The following is a 21,753-nucleotide window of genomic DNA, read 5'->3' as shown; positions in this document are numbered from 1 at the left end:
CTGCATATATTCTCTGAACGACTTTTATTATTTGTGCATTGATTCTGCCCTTGGTCTTATAGGAATGTCACATTGCCTAAGATAATAGTGAGAGGGGAGAACAATGTAAAACTGGGTCAGTTCAGCAATCGTTGGTGTTAATAAAGACTTTTTGAATACTTGCCAGCCACATGAATAATGTAAATGTGTTTCACTATTCTAGCGCTGAAAGCTGTGTTTGACGAGGGGAGCCTCTTCCCAAGAGAAATTTTGGAACGTGAACTAAAAGCAAAACAACTAAATGACAGAATGTTTCCAGAGTCCAGGATAAAGAGAAACAAGAAACCAACAAGACAGAAGGAAAAATAGCAGTGTGATACGTGCCGAAAGGCATAGACAAATCACTGTGCAGGCAATTTACTAAAAACTGTAAATAAAATATTTGCATCAAAACAATAAGCAACATGTAACTGTAATACTGACTGTATTTTTTTTATATTTAAAGGCTTAAAATACAAGGTACAACTTTCTAAACGTGCTATCAGTAACTGCTGATATTCACAAATGTGCATATCTTAATCTATAGTCATAGCTATGGGTACATTCCATAGCCTAGCCTAAATGACACTATATAGAGATGTTTTATCTCATTTTAATTTACTATATATATATATATATATATATATATATATTTACATGTATACAGATATGTATATATGCATTATATCTGACTTTAGTACCATCACTCCATATATTAATATGGTATTATTACCAGTATATAATATTTGTTTTTACACCAAGTTGTATATTTATATATATATATATATATATATATATATATATATATATATATTGTACTAAATATGTTACTTTTTTTTAGCATTTGCTACTACAAACAAGTCCCTTAAGGAATCATTTAAGATTTTTGATGTCCTAGTTGAACTATGTCTAGTTGATATTCACGTTGATTGCTTTCTCATTAAATATTTATAGATTTTCCAGAAATCCCTCTTTCTCCTAGTTTCATCCATACTTATCTCTTATGGTTATTAAAACTATTTTTTTTTCTTCTATAAATATACATATATATTCAGAATAATACACAATACTTCACATTCTGCATCCTTTAAATCTGCCAACAGATAAAGCTTTAGGCTGGTTTTCACGTTTTCCAGGATCTCTCTGTAAACAACATGCTTTTAAACAGTTCAGTAGCTCAAGTTAAAACTTACAAACACAAGTAATTGAGAGAACTGATTCTTTATACTGACCACTCCTCCCACCATGCAACTCTATCCGTGGTTTGTATAAAAGACTGAAAATGGACTAAAAACTACTGTGCACTTTTTAACTCTAACTACTACTACTACTACTACTGTGCACTCTTTAACTCTAACTCATAATGCTGTGGGAATCATCAATTTGTACATGTATACGCTATTTTTTAAATAAATACATACAATTTAACACAATACATTATAGTTCCCTTTACATTCTAATGCTGTACATACACTTGCAGCTTTTGGAGCTTCTATCAACTTTCAGCCATAGCAATCATTTCAATCATTTGTTTGATCTGCAATGTTGTGATACACACAAGTATTGCCACAGTACTAATTTCCACCACACTTTGTTTTTTCTGCTTACTTAAAGTGTTTCTAAAGTAAAATAAAAAAAATTCATACTTGTTTTTTGCCGTAATGATACATTCTTCCTGCATGGCGCTCCAAAAATATGTGCTCAACAAGTCCCCATAAATACCTTACATGTCTGTCAGAGAACAGCATATCCTAAATGCCTGTGGGTACAAATCATACTTCGTTCAGAATGTTTCCATTTGTAGCCACCCCATTGTGCTTTACAGAGCTGAGTGTAAACACCCACATCCATGACAATGCAAGAAATCATTGCACATGCAGTTTTCTTATAGGCAGGAATCAACCATTACAGCTACCCTCTGGTGTTCAAATAAAAACAACAGAACATATACCAATTTAAACATCAACATATATATCAAATCTTTTATATCAATCTGCTGAAACAAATGGTACTGCAGTAAATACTGTTTAAAGCTAAACTCAGTAAAATGTTGTCTCAATACAATATGCATGTGTGTTGTTTTTTAATATTGGGGTGTTTTTGTGCATTGCTTGTAGTCAGTCTTTAAAGTTAGGCCAATGCTGCTCTCTCTCCTGGTGCAGGGTCAGAAAGAACATCAAATAGGGTTCGTAGATAAAAAAACTGGTTTCCTTTGACTTTAACAGTACGTCCACTGAAATCTGAAAATGTTTATATCCCTTAATGATTCCAAATGCTAAAATCTTGGAACTTCTTAACTGAGGCTAATAGACAGGTAGCCTGTACAAATGGCTCATTGCCCAAAAGCTTATAGTAAATTATGTGAAATAACTACAGAAAACAAATATTTACTTACACTAAAGATTTAGGAAATCTCATAAAGATGTTCAGTTTTACCACATTTTCAAACATTTCTCAATTTATATCTAAACATGTTAAGTATCAGTGCACCTAAAGTGTGATCTTATTGTACTTGTATGCTCCATTAATCATTGATTTCCTACATTTTCAGAATTCTCCATTTAAAATAAATGCATAGGATCTGCTCAACTTATAGAGGTAATGTACACTACCCGGCTCTATAGTAAGGAGAGTAACAAAACCTTTTAATTTTATACTATTTTCTCTTTCTACTATAGGGACTACTAGTGAATGGAATCACACTGGTGACCTTTATGTAAGATAGAGGCCCCTGCTTGTGCAAAAGCTTTGTTAACACGCTTTAAAACCTGATGTTAACTTCCAGTTAATGTGGGCTTTTTTTCAGAAGCTAGATTGCAACCTGGAATAAATTTGGTCCAGGATTGAAAACATTTGCCAATTTAGCAAATTTTTTTTTTAAAAAAACAATCCAGGTTTGCTTGTCCCACGTTCTCCTATGATAGTCTATCTTCACCTAGCTTGATGAGCTTTATTAAATCATAAACATAAATTATAAAGTAAAATGTGGTGATTGGATAGTTTCAATTATTAATTGCGGTCAGTTTTGATTGGAGCTATATACCAGTTCCAACTCTGAATTTCTGAATCTGGATGGAATCAGAAATTGTAGTCACTTGCCCTGCAATGAATAATTCACTCAGCTTAGTCAGTTACTCCACTGACTTTGCCATATTCACCAAGATAAGGGCGATGACCCTGCCCAGAAGAGCTTACAATCGAATACTTATTCCGGGTCAGAGTCTTATGTATTGAAGAGTTATATGTAGGCAGCCTCAATAGGACATATACTGCTAAGTACTTCTATGAGGAAAAAAAAAATAAACCAGAAAAAAGGAATGTGCCACCCTACATGAGGTTACAATGTTGCTGAAACCTATGCTATGTAAAAAAAAAAAAACAAATAAATGAATCATAGCAGATCAGACTGTTTAATTGAGAGCAAACAAGTGATAGTCAACAAAGGTAGTATATTGGTTAAACAGCAGCAAAGGCTGCAAGAGATACACTAAATGACAAAAATATAAAATCCCAAATTTTAACACTTGAAAGTATCATTCCTTGTGTAGACTTCAGAAGATGTGTGTATGAGCTCCACCTAGTGGCTGTACTGGTACCCAAGCCTACAACAGTTACCTATCATATACTGTATATACCTTGTCTTCCTGATCTGAGCAAATATGTGTATTTTAATATATAGTGATACATGGGAAATCCCTGAATGAAATCTCATGAAGAGCAATTAGTTTAATAACATTCTAATACTCTTGGGAAAGCAGGAGTTGCAGATCTCACCAAAATGAGAAGCTGAGGAGATATAATTGTACAAACTGGTCTGTTATTGTGGCTGCAGTTTCACCATTTCTGATTCTCTTTTCACTCAAAAGACCAGCAGTTGCATCTTGCTAGTCCTCCCTGCCCTATCTGACATTGGCTAGCAGTCTAAGGTCAATCATTCAAAGCCCAAGGGCCCCCTTGCAACCTCTGGGGAAACTTTGGGTTATGTGAATGGCTGCTCTACAGGATGCTTATGTTACTTTTACAATACTCCTATGTCCCAAGCCAATAGGAAAGGAGCCTTTTTACTGGAGAATTTACGCCCCTCCAGTCTATATTGGTCTTAAGCTGCGTACACATGTGCAATAATAGTTGATGTAAAGGATCTTTCATGAGCCTTTCCAGCGACTAAGGAATGCACGATGGATGAACGAGTGCTGTACATACAGCCCCGTTCTGCTTTATGTAGAGAGGAGGGGGTGACCGACGGAGCAGCAACCTGCTGTGCGCTCTCCACCTTCCCTTTCATTAGGATCGATCTGCGTTCATCCTACGTGGATTCGTCAGTACAGTCGTTCGGACGATGGACAACAGGCGCTGTACACACGCCAGATTCTCGTCCGATATCGGCCCTGAGCCGATTATCGGACGAGAACCATTGGGCGTGTGTATGTAGCTTAAGTGTTTCAGGGCTTAAAAGTTCCCCTTTTAAAAATGCTTGATCAGGTAAGTCATTTCACAGAAAGGGACAAACAATGTCCCTTTTGCAACAATTACGTCCTATCAGCCAGATCAGTCCAGAAAATTGGAAACAATCTGAGCTGCACATGCCAGGATACCTGGCAATCCCAGCTTTCTCTGTGCTTGCTGGAAATGAATAAACTCTGTATAAACACCTGTGGAGCATGTCACCCCTGCCAGTTAAGATGGCCAAAGATCGTATCCAGGAAGAAAATGGCAGTGCCAAGTGACAGAATGTGGACTTTTTTTTTAATGCTTTAAGAAGCCAAGTGTAATATATGGCTATTCAGTAATCATCCCCACTAGTCTCAGCAGTGCAAAATGTGCAGGTTCTAAACTGATAAACTGGAATTACTGCATTACACTAGGTTACAGATACAAATGCTTCTTACTTTATTACCAAGTTTTATTCCTATGACCTGGTCATTAGGAGGATTGTTTGATAAGTGAGGAGTACAGTAGAGAAGAGAAGGTCAGAGCTGGGAATGTGCAGCATGTGTTAGTGTCAGAATCACAAACACCCTGCAAGACCCAGCTTAAGGATGGAGAGAGATATGAGAGATGGTATACAGGACAGGGAACTGAGCTGGGAGGATGACATAAGAGACACCGCTCTGCCAGACTCTGTACAGTTCTTGTACTGTGTACTGTAACATTAGGCTGTCTAAGCTGTCATTACGCAGGTAAATTGATAAGTGATGAATACCTGTAACCCCTTCTTCCTGCCATCATTTTGCAGGATTTGGTAAGCTCTGGCGTTATCTGTTGGAAAAGCAAAGGTGATAATAATGAGGCCGAAAATAGTGACTATATACCCTCAGTATGGCCTTCCTTAACCCTCTGGGGCCCAGGCTGCTTCCTAAATTTCTTAGATGTCTGCTAGGCTCTGGTTATTCCCAAGAAAATGTATCTTCCTGCAGACTAATTTGTAAATAACACAGTTTGAAGAAAAAGGGATGAAACCTGTAATAATGTCACCAAACCAGATGTTGTATATCCTAATTAGGGCCAATGTAGTTATAATACTTACTATGCTATGACTCCAGCACTACTACACTTACAGAAGTGTGAAGAATAAAAACTGTTCTGTAGCTTACACATTTGTCTACAAGTGTTTAGTTGTAAATATTTACTAAGAAACTTTCCAGATGTTTTTTAGATGAACGGTGGCCTTGTCAATGTTAGGAGACATATGTGACAAGAGAGCTATGATAGATAAAGCTCGAGCTCTGGCCCGGGCTTCCTTGGCACAAAGACTGGAGACCAATATAAAAATGATCCTTCACTCCCCACAGGTCCTTGGTGGTCAGGCCCAGTACTATTTGTCTTTAATGTTGTGACAGAACAAATAATAAATTACCTTTAGACCTGAAATAAATAAATACAAGTTAGAAGTCCAGTATTAGACACCAATAAAAAGGAATAGAGGTTACCATTAAAAATTAAATGGAGGTTACCTGCATAAACCTAGAATCCTCCTTAAACTATGTTCTATGGGGTGACTGTTAGCTCCAATAAAGTTAAAACTAACCTCTATAAACTTTCTTCTTATTACAACAACTGAAATTTGTTCAGGTTTAACAGTGTTTATTACATAATACAAGTACAAAATTTACACTTACGTTCAGAAGTAAAATTTTAGCTTGGTTTTAAATGTTTCAAGATAGCTATGTCAACAAACATACTCTGACATTTTAGAAATTAATCACTAGCCTGACAGATTAAACGGCTGTACTTGTTCCCTCTACGTTCAGAGACATTTACTTTTCTTGTCAGGGGAAATGCTGAGCTGTTAAACAAGTGAGTATCATATATTTCTAAATAAGTAGCAAAATGGATACGAAAAAAGTTTTCTAAAGTCTCTTTGTGTGCGGTAAAATTAGTACGGGTTATTTTGTGTGAAAAAGTGAAATATGCAAATAATTAATTGCCCAAAGAATACAACTTGCAGGTTGTCTTTACTGCTTTTAATGGGTGGAAATATATTTTGTTTTGGGGGTACAAAGTATATATGTATAGGAATACACAAGGTCAGGCTAAATCATGATTGGGACAGAGGGAATTTTATATTTTCCAATAACCAGAATTTGTATTTTACGTTTGTTATCATTTTTAAAATTTTGGCATGTGTAATGCATATTCAATATATATCGTGGAGCTGTCCATGTACTTCTGCATATAGGAGTATATTTACATGTTAGCCAGCTTCTGTGTTTCTAGCAATTGCCGGCAGAGCCGTATAATCCACAAGTCAACCCTAGGCAGGTTTAAGGGCCCCAGCTACAACCTTTATGTTTCTTCACGAGGGGGAATTCAAAACCAATACTTTTCTAGGACCCTGATTGATAGGGCATGATTGTCGCCTGCAATGAATCATGGTGATCATAGCCTGTTCCTTGACGTTGTTCATCTATCCATCTGGTGGATCAATGAACAGCTGACCGGAGATGACCACTCTAGTCTTTAATGGAGGAAAGTGCAGCACAGTGCTTCTTCCTCCCCCCCCCATCTCTGTAAAACCAAATCATGACGAGTACAGCACTTGTTGGTTCTAGTGTCATTGGAAATGATCAGGAAAAATCGTTTCCAGTGACATCTCATGAGCATAGGTTTAAACCATCTCTGATTGCAGGGTATGTATTTCAGTTCTGGCACTGTGTTCTGCTGTGATCATAGCAAAGCAAAGATAGCATATAAGCATAAATCACGCTGAAATAATTTTAGATGTCACTATGGTGTAACCTATGAAATCATATAAAAGTACACACATCATGTTGTCGCAGTGTATAGGATAAAGATGAAACTGTGTCAGTGTTATTGGACCATCACTACAGTGCACTCACAATTTTTTGTGGCTGCCCTAACTCATGAATGTGTGTTCCTCCATATGTATTTCCCTATGTAATGCCACATAATTAGGAGAATTGTTTGACTCCAGCAAACCTGGAATAGATTTGGTACAGGATTGAAAACATTTGCCAGCAAATAGCAATTTCCTTTTAAGAAGGATCACCCAGCTTCACTGATGAAAGTGTATCCTCTCCAGCCTTGGAGAGCTTTAGTAAATCAGGGCCATAAATGTTATTAATGATAGAAGATATCATATTTTCACTTTAAATCTCAGGTATCAATTTAAAATATATATAAACCCAATCCACCACCAAGATCTCAAATAATCTTTAACATGTCAATTTATATTAAAAAGTAACTTTTAACATTTTAAAATCTGTATCTTTCATGAAATGTTATTAGTCATTAATGAAAGAATTGCTGTTCTCACTATGTAGTTTGTTGTTCCAGTTTGTTCCTGTATTGTCACCCAATTTTTTTTCTGTTTATAGTTTACATCCTATTTTAAACTCAGCAAATGTTTAGAGACAGTAAACTGGTAATCCCGCAGCTACCTTTTCTTTTTTTTAACTGTGTATTTTCAGAACCCAGAAGAGTACTTGGAGATTGTATAACAATGAAGAGACCCCTTATACTGCTGTTTGCTGTGACTCTGGCTGGAGTTAGTGTAACCGAAGCAGCGCCAAGGCTCTGGGGGGACACTATTACTGAATTTGCTGTGGATCTGCACCGGGCAATATGTTCCATTGACACAGAAGAGAACATTATTTTTTCCCCACTCGGTGCCACTTTGATTCTAGGAATGATAAAACTGGGAGCTAGAGGAGCAACATCTCAACAAATAAGGGAAGTTCTAAAACTGCAGGGAAATCAAGAAAGTGAGTCTACATTTTATTAATCCCACACCCACACTTTCTGCATGCTGTGTGCTAGATAAAAGAAGGCTAATCAATGCTTTTTTATACTGACAGCAAATAGGGTCAGCCCTCTCTAATGCCAGGATTATTCATGTATTGGTGGGCTATTTGTGAGCGCAGAGCTCAGGAGAGATGAGGAAGATGGGCTTGTAACTGCAACCTATTTGTTTTGCAATCATCTTTGGACAGGATATCAATCATAGGTGAATACATTCAAAAATTGGATTTAGTAATGGTCTTTGTGGGACTGACAGTACTATCTATTCACAGTCTTGTCTGTGTATGATTACTGGCTGACTTCCTGAAAACAAACAGTATATTTTTTTCTGAAATCGAAACATACTGCTACTGGAAATAGTACATCCCAACCTAATTATACCTGATTGGCATTAAAGTGGAAGAAAAAGTCTAGAAGCTGTGCCTAAATAAAAAAGGCAGACAGAAGGTGCAAAACTATTTACTAGAAATCTATGTGGTCTACCTGCTACCGATCTGCACCCATTACTGTTTTACTATGCCATGCTTTGAGCTGTGTCTCTGTGTGGTGGCAGCCATATTGTTAGCAGCAGGGCTTTGCTGGCTTATGTCAGTGCCTTCAGCAAAGAGAACAGGGATCAGGACAGTAATGACATTGCTCAATATAACTCCAGCCAAGCAGCTAGCAATGTCCTAGATTCACACTGCAGATATACAGCCATGAGGCTATAGGCACAGGAGTGTCTAGACCAGGTGTGCCCATACTTTTTTGGCTTGTAAGCTACTTTTAAAATGACCAAATCAAAATGATCTTCTAACAAAAAAAACTGGACTTAATAACTCCTGTGCATGGTAGAGTTTATTTTGAAAGGCAGGGCTCTGCAATCTACTTGCGTTGCCTTTGTGATCTACCTGTTGGGTACCCCTGGTCAAGACCCCCCACACATACCAGAAAGTGCTTATTTTCAAGCAAAATGTATATATTGCAAGTACAGTATTTACTAGTTTTAGCAAGTACTATAGATTGCTTTAGGAAAAAAGCCAGAAGCTTTTCTAGAAGCACACCATTTAACTGGTATTAAAGTTTTAAATTAAAGACAACAGAGACTGTTTTTCCAGAGAACATCTTATTGCCTTACGGGATCAGGAAGGAATTAGAGTATATTGAAACAGGCTTAATAAGGGTTCTTTTGCCTTCCTCTGGATCAACTATGTCAATGGGGTTTTATCTGGGATATGTCCCCATGGTTGAATTTGATGGACTTTCATCTTTTTTCAACCTAACTAACTATGTAACTATATTTTAGATTTCTACTCAGGCATTGCCCATTTCTTACTGTTCCCTACACCAGGAAATATTCCCTTTTTAGGTTAGTTCTAACTTAATTATCACAAGTTCCACAAATAAAGTTTGTCATATGCTTGAGGTGCCAAGGAGGAAATGCCAGTACCCTCCAGCAAACTTTGTCTTTGCAGAACGTGTTTGTAAGAATTCCTTAATTAGGTCCCAGGGTAAATCTAAACTACATGCTACACAGGTAGAGCTAACTTGTGGTATGAAAGTATGGAGGGTCTTATGTATCTAGACATGTAAGGTGGAGATTTCTTTCAATGTTTTATGTTTATTGATCTGGAAACTTCATGAAGTTTTGTGTTAAGATATAGGTATCTTTTATAAGACTCTTCTCTGAGAACAATTACAAATCCTTTGTCAGACTCCCTTCAACCCATCCCCCAGGACCAAACGCAACCTAATCTTTAAAAGAGGGTATGTTCATCTAAATCTGCTTTCTGGGTCCCTAGGCAGTAAAGCTTCCTGTTTTCTGCACTACACAGCAGTATTGTGAATGGGCTGGGCCATTACCAGGCCAGGGCAGTTACAGTTTTAATAGAGAATAACAACCACTGTTATAATATACATTTGTTAACTTGAACAGTACTAACATACTCAATAGCTATTAAAAGATTTTGTTTAGATAAATATTTTGAGGAATAAATCTAATTAGGTTTTTAAAAAAAATTACCTATTGCTATGATAAAACTTACTCCAATGCTATGATTCATATGAATATTTTAATCACAAGGCTACACTTCGGTATATTAAAAATTTCTGCACCTTTGTTTAGTTTTTATATGTTGCAATACCTTTTTACATGCAGCACCACTATGTAATGCATTCACCACTTCTGTCTGTAAACATTCATCCCTGTACTTATTAAAAGCTTCAGATTTAAGACATACATTGTTTATTGAAGCCTGTGGGATATATTAGCCATCAATTTACAATAATTTCTTACATTTACCAGTCTGCTGACAACCGTAGAACCATTGTCTAGGAAATATATGAGAAAGAATAGCAAGTTCTTGTACAGATTGTGACAGATTGCTGAAATAGATCAATATATTAATTACAGGGCATAGCGTTCCATGTCATAACATCACAAAATCAATCTAAGTTTAAATGATCTGATGAGGCCCGTCATGAACCATGAATTCACCTCTGAATTGTGGGGCTATTTATAGATATTAACAAATTGTTTTTTAAAACACAGAAATATGATGATTATGGCATTTTATACATAGGCCCACATGTATTAAGGTGTCCAACAAAGAAATATTAATAGTCCAGGACCTCCAACACAGTCCACCCCACATTATTTAGGATTTTGGGCTTCTCGTTATCTTTAGGATTACAATTTGATCATTAAGAAAAAACTATTCACAAGAAAACAATTGAGTGGGTTATAATATAGAGCAGTGTTTCCCAAGCTTTTTAACACGGGGAACCATTGAATTAATAATCAAGATCATTTGAGAACCCCTGCTATAAATATTATCTCTATAAATATTATCATTAGTATGATGGTCAGTAGGAAGAAAGCCTCTTACATTGCTGGCTATTAGAAAGTATGTCACCCTTACAGATAGCCAAAAAGATTAATGGTGTCTGTTAAACTGACCTGAGAGAAACAAATTGCTCATTGCTCAAGGAACCCCTACCAATGCCTGGAGGAGGAACCCTAGGGTTCCACAGAACCCTGTTTGAAGAACACTGATATAGCGGGTTAGTTATTCTCCATAATAGATGCAGTTGTACACACAATATATTACTGATCATTGAATGTATCAAAATTAAGCTGACTTGAGCCGAACAGCCTAATACACAGATGAAATACTTATACAGGATCTGTTTTACCTTGTTTTTCTGTGTATCTAGTTATGAGATTTATAAAGCCCCATATCACAGTACAGTCCTGTCTGGCAGGATAGAATACTCAATTTGTCTTTGCTGAGTAACCATTACAGGTCTTCCTGGCCTTTGTGACAGGGCAGTAAAAATTGCGATCCGGAAGGTTCATTTTCGTGAAAGGGACAGACAATGTCTCTCCTTCAATAAAACACTCTGTTCATGTTTAAACTCTGCTGTTCAGGGGATTTCAAAAGGTTGAAAACAAGTTAGATTAAAAAAAAAAAATATTTTTGTCTTCTATATCTGCTGGCTTTGTGCAAACTAATCTCAGACTGTTTTTATCTTTGTACGAGGGGGTGCTGAGAAGTTCCTGGCTTTGCCCCCATCCAGATGAAATAGAAAAATGAGTGTGGGGGCATATGAAAGCCTAATATCATAGTATATAACTGTGCAAATATCAGGTCTTTGCGATTCTTAAAACTGTTTTTTCTTTTAGTGAGAAGCTATGATGGCAGAGGCACAAGCGAGTTTCACGTCGTTGGAGTTTCGGGCCTTGACTGAGATGTCACAAACACTGGGGTAGAAGTGTCTTTCCTACAGCACTGTCAAAACCTGGATTTCTCGTTTTAAGACTGGGCATTTCACCGTTGAAAATGAGCCCCCGCAGTGGGCGCCCCCCAACGTCAACTGACCCTGCAACCTGCGATGCTGTCCATGAGCTGATTGTTGAGGACCGGCGAATATCCACAAAAAAGATAGCCCAGATACTCGACATCTCACGGGAGCATGTTGGGTTTGGTATCACCACTATCCTAGACATGCGCAAGCTTTCAGCGAAGTGAGTGCCAAAATGTTTGAACTGTGTGATCAGAAATGTTTTAAATGTGATCAGAAGAAGGAACGAGTTGAAGCATCCAAAGCCGTTTTGGCCCATTTTGAAGCTGCACAAGACTTTTTGGCTAGGTTAGTGACTGAGGATGAAACCTGTCTCCACATCTTTGATCCTGAAACCAAGCAACAGTCAAAGGAATGGTGCCACAGCGGGTCCCCGCGGCCGAAGAAGTTCCGAACCCAGAAATCGGCCAAAAAAATAATGGCGTCCGTTTTCTGGGACAAAGGCGGTATTCTGTTGGTGGACTACTTACCTCAGGGCTCTATTATCACTGGACAGTATTATGCTAACCTCCTGGAGCAGCTGAGGGAGGCACTTAGGACGAAACGCCGTGGAAAGTTGACCAAAGGGATTCTTTTTTTGCAGGACCAAGCACCTGCGCACACATCTAACGTTTTGGCTGCCAAATTGAACACCCTGGGTTTCCAATTTTTTCACCATCCTCCTTCTCACCTGACCTGGCCCCTTCGGACTATTATCTGTTCCCGAATTTGAGGAAAAACCTGAAGGGGCAATGCTTTGAGGACATTTCTGACGTCAAAGATGCTGCTGAAAGCTGGTTTAAGGCCCAACCAAAGGACTTTTATTTGAACGGTGTAGAAAAGCTGCAACTACGCTGTACCAAGTACATCAGTCTCAGGGGGGATAATGTTGAATAAATGTGTTATTTCATAACTCTGGACCTCTTCTTTCTGGGCAAAGCCAGGAACTTCTCAGCGCCCCCTCGTATTTCTTACTGTGTGTGAATATTTGCCCCAAACTCACATGAAGGCTCTTGAGCTTGATTGAGTGAACTTCCTGTTTTCTTGCCTCTGTTCCTGAAGTATGCATTGATACAGGGGGATTGCATGTGGTTAGGGCTCATTGGCCCCTGGGCAGCCACAGTTAAGTTGACTCCTAAGCTTTTCACTTGTTCCATTGTTGATGCACTCATTGATTGGTTGGGATGGCTTTGGTATCCACCATTAGTGTAGGGACTCCAAAAGAAGATTGGCCTTGATGTTGGCTCTGGGGCTTACTCTCATATCAATGTATATGTAGAACTAACTTGTTTCCGCTATATGGTAGATATTAGGTGTTATCTGCTGCCTTCATGTAAACCTTGAGCCAAGTTTTTATTTTTGTATCATTTGCTGTGTTTTTAATATCTTTAGAGTATTACAAGGCCCATACAGTGCTGAACAGAATGTTTGAGTATCTGCTCTACTATTGACAATATGCAATGGATAAGGGTTCCTTCTCTCCTAGTTTATCATATATGCCAACCCCTAAGAATGAACATTAGTAAAAAAGGTAGAAAAACAGCAGGGTTTTTTTGTCAAACCTTTTCTTCAATTAATCATTTACAATTAGTGTTCGCATATAGTTTGACATAAAAAATTAAGTAAAAGTATTTAAATGGATATGAGTATATGGTCCTTTCACCAAGAGAAAACTGAACACAATGTGGTGGTGGATTCCAAACTATAGATATTTTTACCTATAAACAAGCATATTAAATGGTCCACCTTTTAACATTGGTAGGGTAATAAAAACCAAGCAACTAAACAAAAATTCTTCTAAGGCATACACAGAGATCGTCCATCCTTTGCTTTTATTGGGATAATGGACTTAAGCACTAAACATAGAAAGCTCCTGTTAGTAAATGTCTGATGGTCTTATGCCAACAGCGGATATAATTTCTGTTGGGAGAGAAGAGCATGAATTGTCTCGCAGTTCGACATGTTTCATCCAGAAGGCTTCCTCAGGGGAAGTTCTGACATACAATATGTTGTGAAATAATGACGTTCTCAATTTTCCAGAAATTAGATAGCCAGGGGAGAAAGAAGGGTAACACTCTATGAATTCCAATGATTGAAATCCAAAAAGGAAGGGAGTGTTTTAGGAAAATGGCAAAACAGGATCAAAGATCGGGGCTGGGTATAAGCAATGTATCCATGATCAATAACCCCTGTGGTTTTCTTCCTTTTACTTAAACTCTGCTATTGACTTACGGGTGCATTTTTTAAATATTGAATAGGAATAACTTAACTATTCTAGCAATATTATACTCGGCACATTTAACATCAATTTGCTGAGAAATATTACCATTTTTATAGTTTTGTCCTTTTTGCCAAACCTTTAGCTTAACTGTAAATGTATCACAATTTTAATCCCTTTTCAGCATAAAATGGTAAATAAATTTGATCCTATTTATTATCTGCATTTAGGCTACAATGGAGGTTTGGTTTTTCGCCACCTTTAAAAAGTGTAGATCATTTACTACTATTTAAGTGAATAGACTTATGGGTTGGTGATCCCTTTTGCGCAGTGTTTCTCTAACTTTTTAACCTGCGGCAAACCTTAAAATAACTTTCAAGTCTTAAGGAACTCATACTATAATTGAGTATTTATAATATTGGTCAGTAGGAAGAAAGATCTTACTAGAAAAGCATAAATAGCTAATGGACCCCCTAGCAATCTCTGGAAGAACCCTGGTTGAGAAACACTGCTTTAGAGGTACCCCTAGTCCCCACTTTTGAAACCTGTTTACCAAGAAACAAGACATTTTTAAAATGGCAAACAGATTTCTAAAAATAAACAAATTCTGTTCTTCAATTTTTGATAAATCCTCTCCTAAATCCTTGTTGTACATAGACCAACAACAACCACTGAACACAGATGAGCTCTGACAGCCCATTTACAAAGTCTGATGATTACTAGTGCACCTTAAAATGTCCTTTTGTGCAGTTGCGTTAAACCTAAATAATCCCTTTGATTTTTATTGCACGGTGTTTAAGTTGAATGTAAAGGGCAGCTGCTCACCTAACATAGTACGGACAATGATCAAACACATAGCCCTCAACTGATACATTTTGTCAGCGGTACTATTACATCTGTACGACTAGATTTCCTTTAAGAAGGGCACAAATATGGATTAATAAATCACTTTCTTCATCTCTTTACAGTTCAACAGAGATACTTTTCACTGCTCTCATTTGTCGTGCTACTCCCTTAGGAGAAAGTGAGCTAATTGTATCTGTGCTACAGAAACAAACATTATTTTGTAGCACGATATTTCTTACACAGCCAATTATCTTTAACACAAAACAATCCTGGGCTGCAATGTCACATTCCTTTATAGATAGTCAGCTGTACGGTGCAATGTCAAGGTAAGGGACGAGCACTCTTCCTTAATCATATGCCCTAATTCTATATTGTATATCATTAAAACGTACTATAACACAATTCTCTGTCTTTAGGTGAGGAGTTTTCTGGACTCCGAAAGTTGGTTTCTATCATTTCAGAAGAAAATAAAGAATTTGCATTTAATCTCGCAAATGCCCTCTACCTTCAAGAATGCTTCCACGTGAAGGAGCAGTATCTCCATAGCAACAGGGATTTTTTCAAGAGTGAAATAAAGCTGGTGAATTTCCAAGATTTGAAAGCATCTGCCAAAATAATAAGTGCATGGGTAGAAAGACAAACAAATGGTAATCTATACATTCTGTGGAGATAAATATTTTTTTTTTGTTGTAGGTAGGCAGTTTACTTTATTCAAATATAATAGACTTGCAAAGCTGCCTGAGCTTGAAGCAAAGAAGAATTTAGCATAGTGATACATAGTTTTGTGTGTAATACTATGCCACTAGCAAAATGCCAATCATAGATAAAAGAAAAAGTCAGAAGTTAACCAATGAAATACTATCTCTATCTCATCATTTGGTACTGATGACACAGGAGTCTGTTGGTTCAAGTGAAAAGTAGTTTTTTTTATCATAACAAAACCTGTAATACCCAAACTTCAATAGAACAACTGAAATGAAGAGCACACTTTGTATATTGTCTAACACCAGCCATGTTCCAGAATAAAACATAACCCATAAACTGGCAGGTGAAATGAAAAGCACAACGTCATGTGCAATTTTATACTTCAGAGGTATTTAGTAGCTGGTTAACTCCACATGTGAATAGTACCAATTTAAAAAAAATTCTCATTTATCAAGAGAGCCCTCAGAATTAGCCGGTAAACCATCTCTTGGCATCATGAAATTCCAGACATTGCCAGGCCATTCAAGTGTGTAATATGTGAGGCCTACATGAGGCTATTGATGTGTGGCACGGTATGAGTGGCACGCTATAAGCATTAAATTGATGATAGAAGACTCTAAGTCAAGATAACTGATGAGGAGTGAGAAGTGAGGGATAAGTCGTGCGGAAAAAGTGATGAGCAAGAGATGATGAAGGAAGATTAATAGGAGATGAGAAGAACGGTAAACTATCATGATAAATTATAAGTTATGGACGAAACTACAGTAGCCGTTTCTAGAATTTTTTTTTTGATTTCTGATTGATAATTGGTGATGTATAGAAAAGCTTCACCATAATAAATGAGTCAATCAATAAGTTAAGCAAAATTTTATGTTCTGTTATTCCTATACACTACCCTACTATGAATCTTAGTATAATAAAGAAGTTTGTAAATGATTTGGTTATTTCTATACTACAAGATATAATCAAATAATTAAGATGAATTAAGAACTTTTCGTAAAAATAAACTGTTTTTCAGTTAGCATCAAGCTCAGCTTTCATCTACCATGTGCAGTAATAATACAGGTCACATCTGTTCATTTGTATAACCTTTCACATAAGAACACAGAAAAATATCCTGGTAACCAAGTGTTTCTCTCACTGCATCACTGGTCAATGAGATAAATCAAGCCCACATGTTCTCTTCTCACAGTTACAGCCAGAAATTAGAACATGCTGGGGGAGTTTACATTGCTATTTTCAAAGCTGCTATCTTTTGAAGTTTTAGAATAACATCACGTGATAACAAAGAAATAGCTTAAATGCTTTCTCTTTATAAGATTTCACCTGCTGAATAGAGCAATGCTTACAAATAAACCCCTCATGAGATATAGAAAAATTACTTCTGGGCAGTTGGAGGCCCTGGCGTAGAAACATCCTAAGCATATATTAATACAAAAAAGATTTGTTGGTAAAAGTGATTGTATATTATATGTCTAAATGTGATGCAGAACTTTGGTGATCTTCAGCTCTAAAAGAAAGAAACAACTAAGCTTTGCTAAAGAAACAGCCCATATTAAGTGAATGTCATGCAAGCATAAGGTTAGAATTTGCATTCATTTTTATGAGGATAGAAATAGGATTTTGGCAGTCTATTGAGCAAGGAAAGTATATCATGAAAGTGTTAATGGTAAACTAGCATGTCTGTAAAAAAGTGGAAAATTTTGACAACACATTTTACATTAAAGTATTTGTACATAAAATTTCTAGCTAGGTATAGACTGATTGAGTTGCTTGTCATTTTCCTTTTGGCTGTGCTTGAGCACGCATGTACAAGGTCTTTAGTTGCTGTTAACATGTCTGGATATCTCATGTGTAACAGTACTTAAAAGTAGGTAAGCTTTCTCTCAATATTTGTTGTTACAATATATTTTCCAGTGATGGTTCTCTGATTTTAGTGGCAAACCCTTTCACTGATGGTGCATGAGAGTAAATTATTTCCTCATACACTTGTATAATACTGTGGTTTTTGAATGCCCCCTCTCCTACTAGTTCTAAATCAACTGATCTCTCAAAGTCTGGAAATAATAATTATTTTGTGAAAACTAGATGTACTATCTTGTGCTGCCATGTTTCCTATAAAAATATAGACAACTAAATGTGTGTTATATATGGGATTTTCTTTCTAGATTTTTTTCTGCTTTTGCAAATGCTGAGGATGTTGTAGGTATTTCTCTTTATTGTTATCAAGTAATTCAATTTCCTGAATAGATGCTGTAAAAATCGATTAACAAGATATGTCGGTGAAAAAAAATACAGGACAACATAGGCAAAGTACATCATATTTTTCCCCCTTAAAAAATGCACATTTATAAATGATTGCCATAGGCATGGTACAAAAACCTTCAATAAAAAGTTGCCTTTTACAAAAGGGTATACAATTGGCCCACATGCTTCTACTAAAAAAAGACTACTTATCTTCTTTATTTCTTTACACAGGAAAAATCAAACATATGTTTTCAAGTGGAGACTTTGAACCACTTACAAAACTTGTTTTGGTCAACGCTGTTTACTTCAGAGGAGAATGGAAACATAAGTTTAGCCCGGAAGCCACTCGCCCACAAGACTTCACAGTAAAGAGGGGCAACGTAACCAAGATACCAATGATGCATCTCCAAACAGCAACAAAGATAGGTATTTCAAGTGTTTATTAAAAAAAAACATGTTTAGTTTATAGAACATTTAACAAATTTTTATGTTGCTTTTAACAGATGGGACAGCAATGAAGCAGAAACACCCAAAAGCTATGTTTTCTGCCAATCTGTTCAAGAACAGAATGTAACTGCCTTTGACTACCTTTATATTAAATACAGATTATTTCCACAATCAAGCTCAGCTAGCTGGGCTTTGATATATATTGCTACTGTGTATGATAAAAAAAATCCATAAGTATAGGCTTCTAGTTGGATCTGAACTCAGTCATGATTGAACATCTGCAGATTGGAGGAACTCAAAGTAGCCCACAAATATTGTTTGGCACATTGACCACTCTGGGCTTGACTTTATCCTGTAAATATTATAATGGGATTGATTTACTAAAATAATAGATGATGTTTATTTAATTTAACTAATGAAACTCTTTTTATTTAAATGTTAAGAAATAGTGCCCAAGATTTTGCCTTGCACATGGCTGCATGAGTAAACACAGCTTCACTTTATGTAATAAACTAAATTATTATTTACTTTACTTACTTATTTAATAAATCAACCATACTGTCTTCTTAGTGGGTCCATGGCTCCCTATATGATGCCAGCTGTCACATCTAGTTAGGGAAATGAACTACTGTTGGGGACAGTGTCAGAGAGAAAGTTAGTATAGTAGCCAAAGCCATTGTTTTAAGCCCCTGCTTTGAGACTATAAGAAATGCCTGCAGATGGGCCCTAAATCTCCACAAATCTACATTAAGTGAATTATGGTACATGGGATTACTAAATAAAAATAATTCTCTTATCTGTGTGGATAGCTGTGGATGTGGATGCCGCTATGCATGAGCACATAATATATGAAAAACTCAGGAGCACCCTCGTACTTTAGAATTTTTGTTTTTTTCAGGATATTTTTCTCATAATGATTTGAAATACAAAGTATTGGAACTTCCATACAAAGGTGACAAGATCAGCTTAGTACTAGCTCTCCCTGAAGAAAATGTAGAAATAAAGGATCTTGAAAAAAAATTGACAGAACCAGTACTAAGAGAATGGAGCACTAAGATGACACAGGAAATGGTTGAAATTAGCTTGCCCAGGTAAGCTACTATTGAAAAGCTTTTCTACTTAAAACTCTGGTAGCATTATTATTTTCAAGTCATTCATACCTGTGATCTCTGACCCCTTACAATGTGTTATTGCACTTCACCAAATGGTATTTCTGAACTTGTGGCTATTCTAAACCGAATGCCACCAACACCGTCCAGTCCTACTAAACAATACATATGACCAGGATATGGCCATGTCCTGTAAAACTGTTCATGCCACCAATACTACCATGTATTTATTTAAAAGCTTCCTGCTTGTTTGCAGTACAACACATAACAATGCCAAAGCATGCAATACATGTCTTCAAGTTTTCCATCTCTTGCCCCACATGGTTACCAGTATAATGTATTCATACAACTCCATAGGGCCCTTGGATCCTTTCTATAAAACACACATACAATATTTTTATGGGCTTTGCTTTGGTGGGCTATAAACTATACATAATTGGCAATAATAGTGGGCCTCCAAGACTGGAGAAGCTAGACAATCATAGGAGAACCTGGATGATTGGGGGTTGAATGAAACCTGAAATATATTTCTTGAAAATCATTTACTAGTAGTTGGCAAATGTTTTCAATCCTGGACCAGACCAGATCCATTCCAGATTTGCTGAAATACCCAGGTCCTCCTATGATAAATTTTCTTTCTTCTCCAGTCTTAAAGAGCTTTAATAAATCAGGACACTAATGTGCCTGAGATAATAACAGGGGTGTAGTCACAAAAAAAGAAGAGGGGACACGTTATATGCCCGCCTCACTACACCCCTGCCTGTGTCACTCAAAGGGGAAGACACCTCCCCCAGAGTGACGTGATGATACAAGACCATGTCCACTCTCCCATCACAGGTCTGAGCCTGCGATGTAAGAGTGGGCGGGCTGTTTACAGGGATACACCCCGCCCACTGCCCGAAGCCTGCTATCAGTACAGGTCCTTCTCCTGACCCCACAGGGGAGGGGGGCAGACCGACCAGAGCCGTGGACTACCAAAGAATGCTTAATCTATGCTAGAAAAGTCTCTACACATCTGACTGGCATGAATCACATACCTACAACCAGTTCTGAAAATATTGGCTAAATGACCGCATTGTTTCAATATAATGGATTCTTTTCAATATCTCTTTTTTTGCAGATTTAAAATAGAACAGAAGGTTGATTTAAAGCGCTCTCTGCTGAATCTAAATGTGACCAATGTTTTTGACCAAACTTGCAATCTTTCTGGAATAACAGGTAACTTTTATTTGAATTTCACCTTAGAATCAAATTTAAGCTCCTTTGCTTTGCCTTCAAATCCCTACACAGTTATTGTCCCACTTACATTTCTGACTTGGTAAAAAAATATTCCCCCTGTCGCTCTCTCCGCTCCTCCAATGACCTACTAATGACTTCCTCACTAATAACCTCATCACACGCATGGATACAAGACTTCTCTAGAGCTGCCCCGACTCTCTGAAATGGTCTTCCTCGTTCTATTCGGCTTGCTCCTACTTTCTGCTCATTTAAAAGAGCTCTCAAAACCCATTTTTTCGAACTTGCCTATTTAATGTACAGCACTGCGTAATATGTTGGCGCTATATAAATCCTGTTTATTAATATTAATATTAATAATAATAATGTCATGTGGGTTGCTCATACATGAATTTAAAGATCATTTAAAACCTTTGGAAGAGAAAAAAGACTCCAATTCTGGACATATTGTTATATGACTTTGCTGGCTAATCTAATCTAGTATATTAGACACTGGACAAAGCAATTCACACACTTCCCTGTAGAAAATTGCAGGATTACCTAGATCTTAAATATAGAAGGATAATTGTAACACTCACTAATAAATAACTTTCTTGCATAAAGGTATTTTGCATTTTGTGATTTACTTTCCAACAACATCATCCTTTCATGGCACTGTCTGTTGTGTATAATGCATAATTGGGGAAATATCAAATTATTTGAATTTTTTTTATTGTCTGTCATGCATTTTACTAGGTTTTGTTTTTTAATTTCATAGATACATCAAACATATACATTTCAAAGGTGGTTCAAAAAGTTGCTATTGAAATAAATGAAGCTGGGAGTGAAGCAGTTGCATCAACA

At 36.8% G+C, this 21,753-nt stretch overlaps 2 protein-coding genes across 3 annotated transcripts in view; both read left to right on the top strand.

The window, feature by feature from the left end:
* Positions 1-406, top strand: part of WDR49 (WD repeat domain 49) — a 55,268-nt gene extending 54,862 nt beyond the window's left edge. For both annotated transcript variants that reach the window (XM_072408056.1, XM_072408057.1), the window contains one exon: positions 203-406. In XM_072408056.1, the coding sequence (XP_072264157.1) occupies positions 203-348 (146 nt within the window). In that variant the 3' untranslated portion in view covers positions 349-406. The remainder of the gene's footprint in view (positions 1-202) is intronic.
* Positions 407-6,252: 5,846 nt separating this feature from the next.
* Positions 6,253-21,753, top strand: part of SERPINI2 (serpin family I member 2) — a 20,771-nt gene continuing 5,270 nt past the window's right edge. Inside the window, exons 1-7 of the mRNA XM_072410397.1 lie at positions 6,253-6,315; positions 7,950-8,243; positions 15,583-15,813; positions 18,350-18,544; positions 19,464-19,656; positions 20,795-20,892; positions 21,668-21,753. Of these exons, the coding sequence (XP_072266498.1) occupies positions 7,982-8,243; positions 15,583-15,813; positions 18,350-18,544; positions 19,464-19,656; positions 20,795-20,892; positions 21,668-21,753 (1,065 nt within the window). The 5' untranslated portion in view covers positions 6,253-6,315; positions 7,950-7,981. The remainder of the gene's footprint in view (positions 6,316-7,949; positions 8,244-15,582; positions 15,814-18,349; positions 18,545-19,463; positions 19,657-20,794; positions 20,893-21,667) is intronic.

This window comes from Pyxicephalus adspersus, chromosome 4, assembly GCF_032062135.1.
Source record: "Pyxicephalus adspersus chromosome 4, UCB_Pads_2.0, whole genome shotgun sequence".
NCBI classification, from domain to species: Eukaryota; Metazoa; Chordata; class Amphibia; order Anura; family Pyxicephalidae; genus Pyxicephalus; species Pyxicephalus adspersus.
The sequence above is the reverse complement of the archived record's forward strand: the minus strand, read 5'-3'. Positions and strand labels throughout refer to the sequence as shown.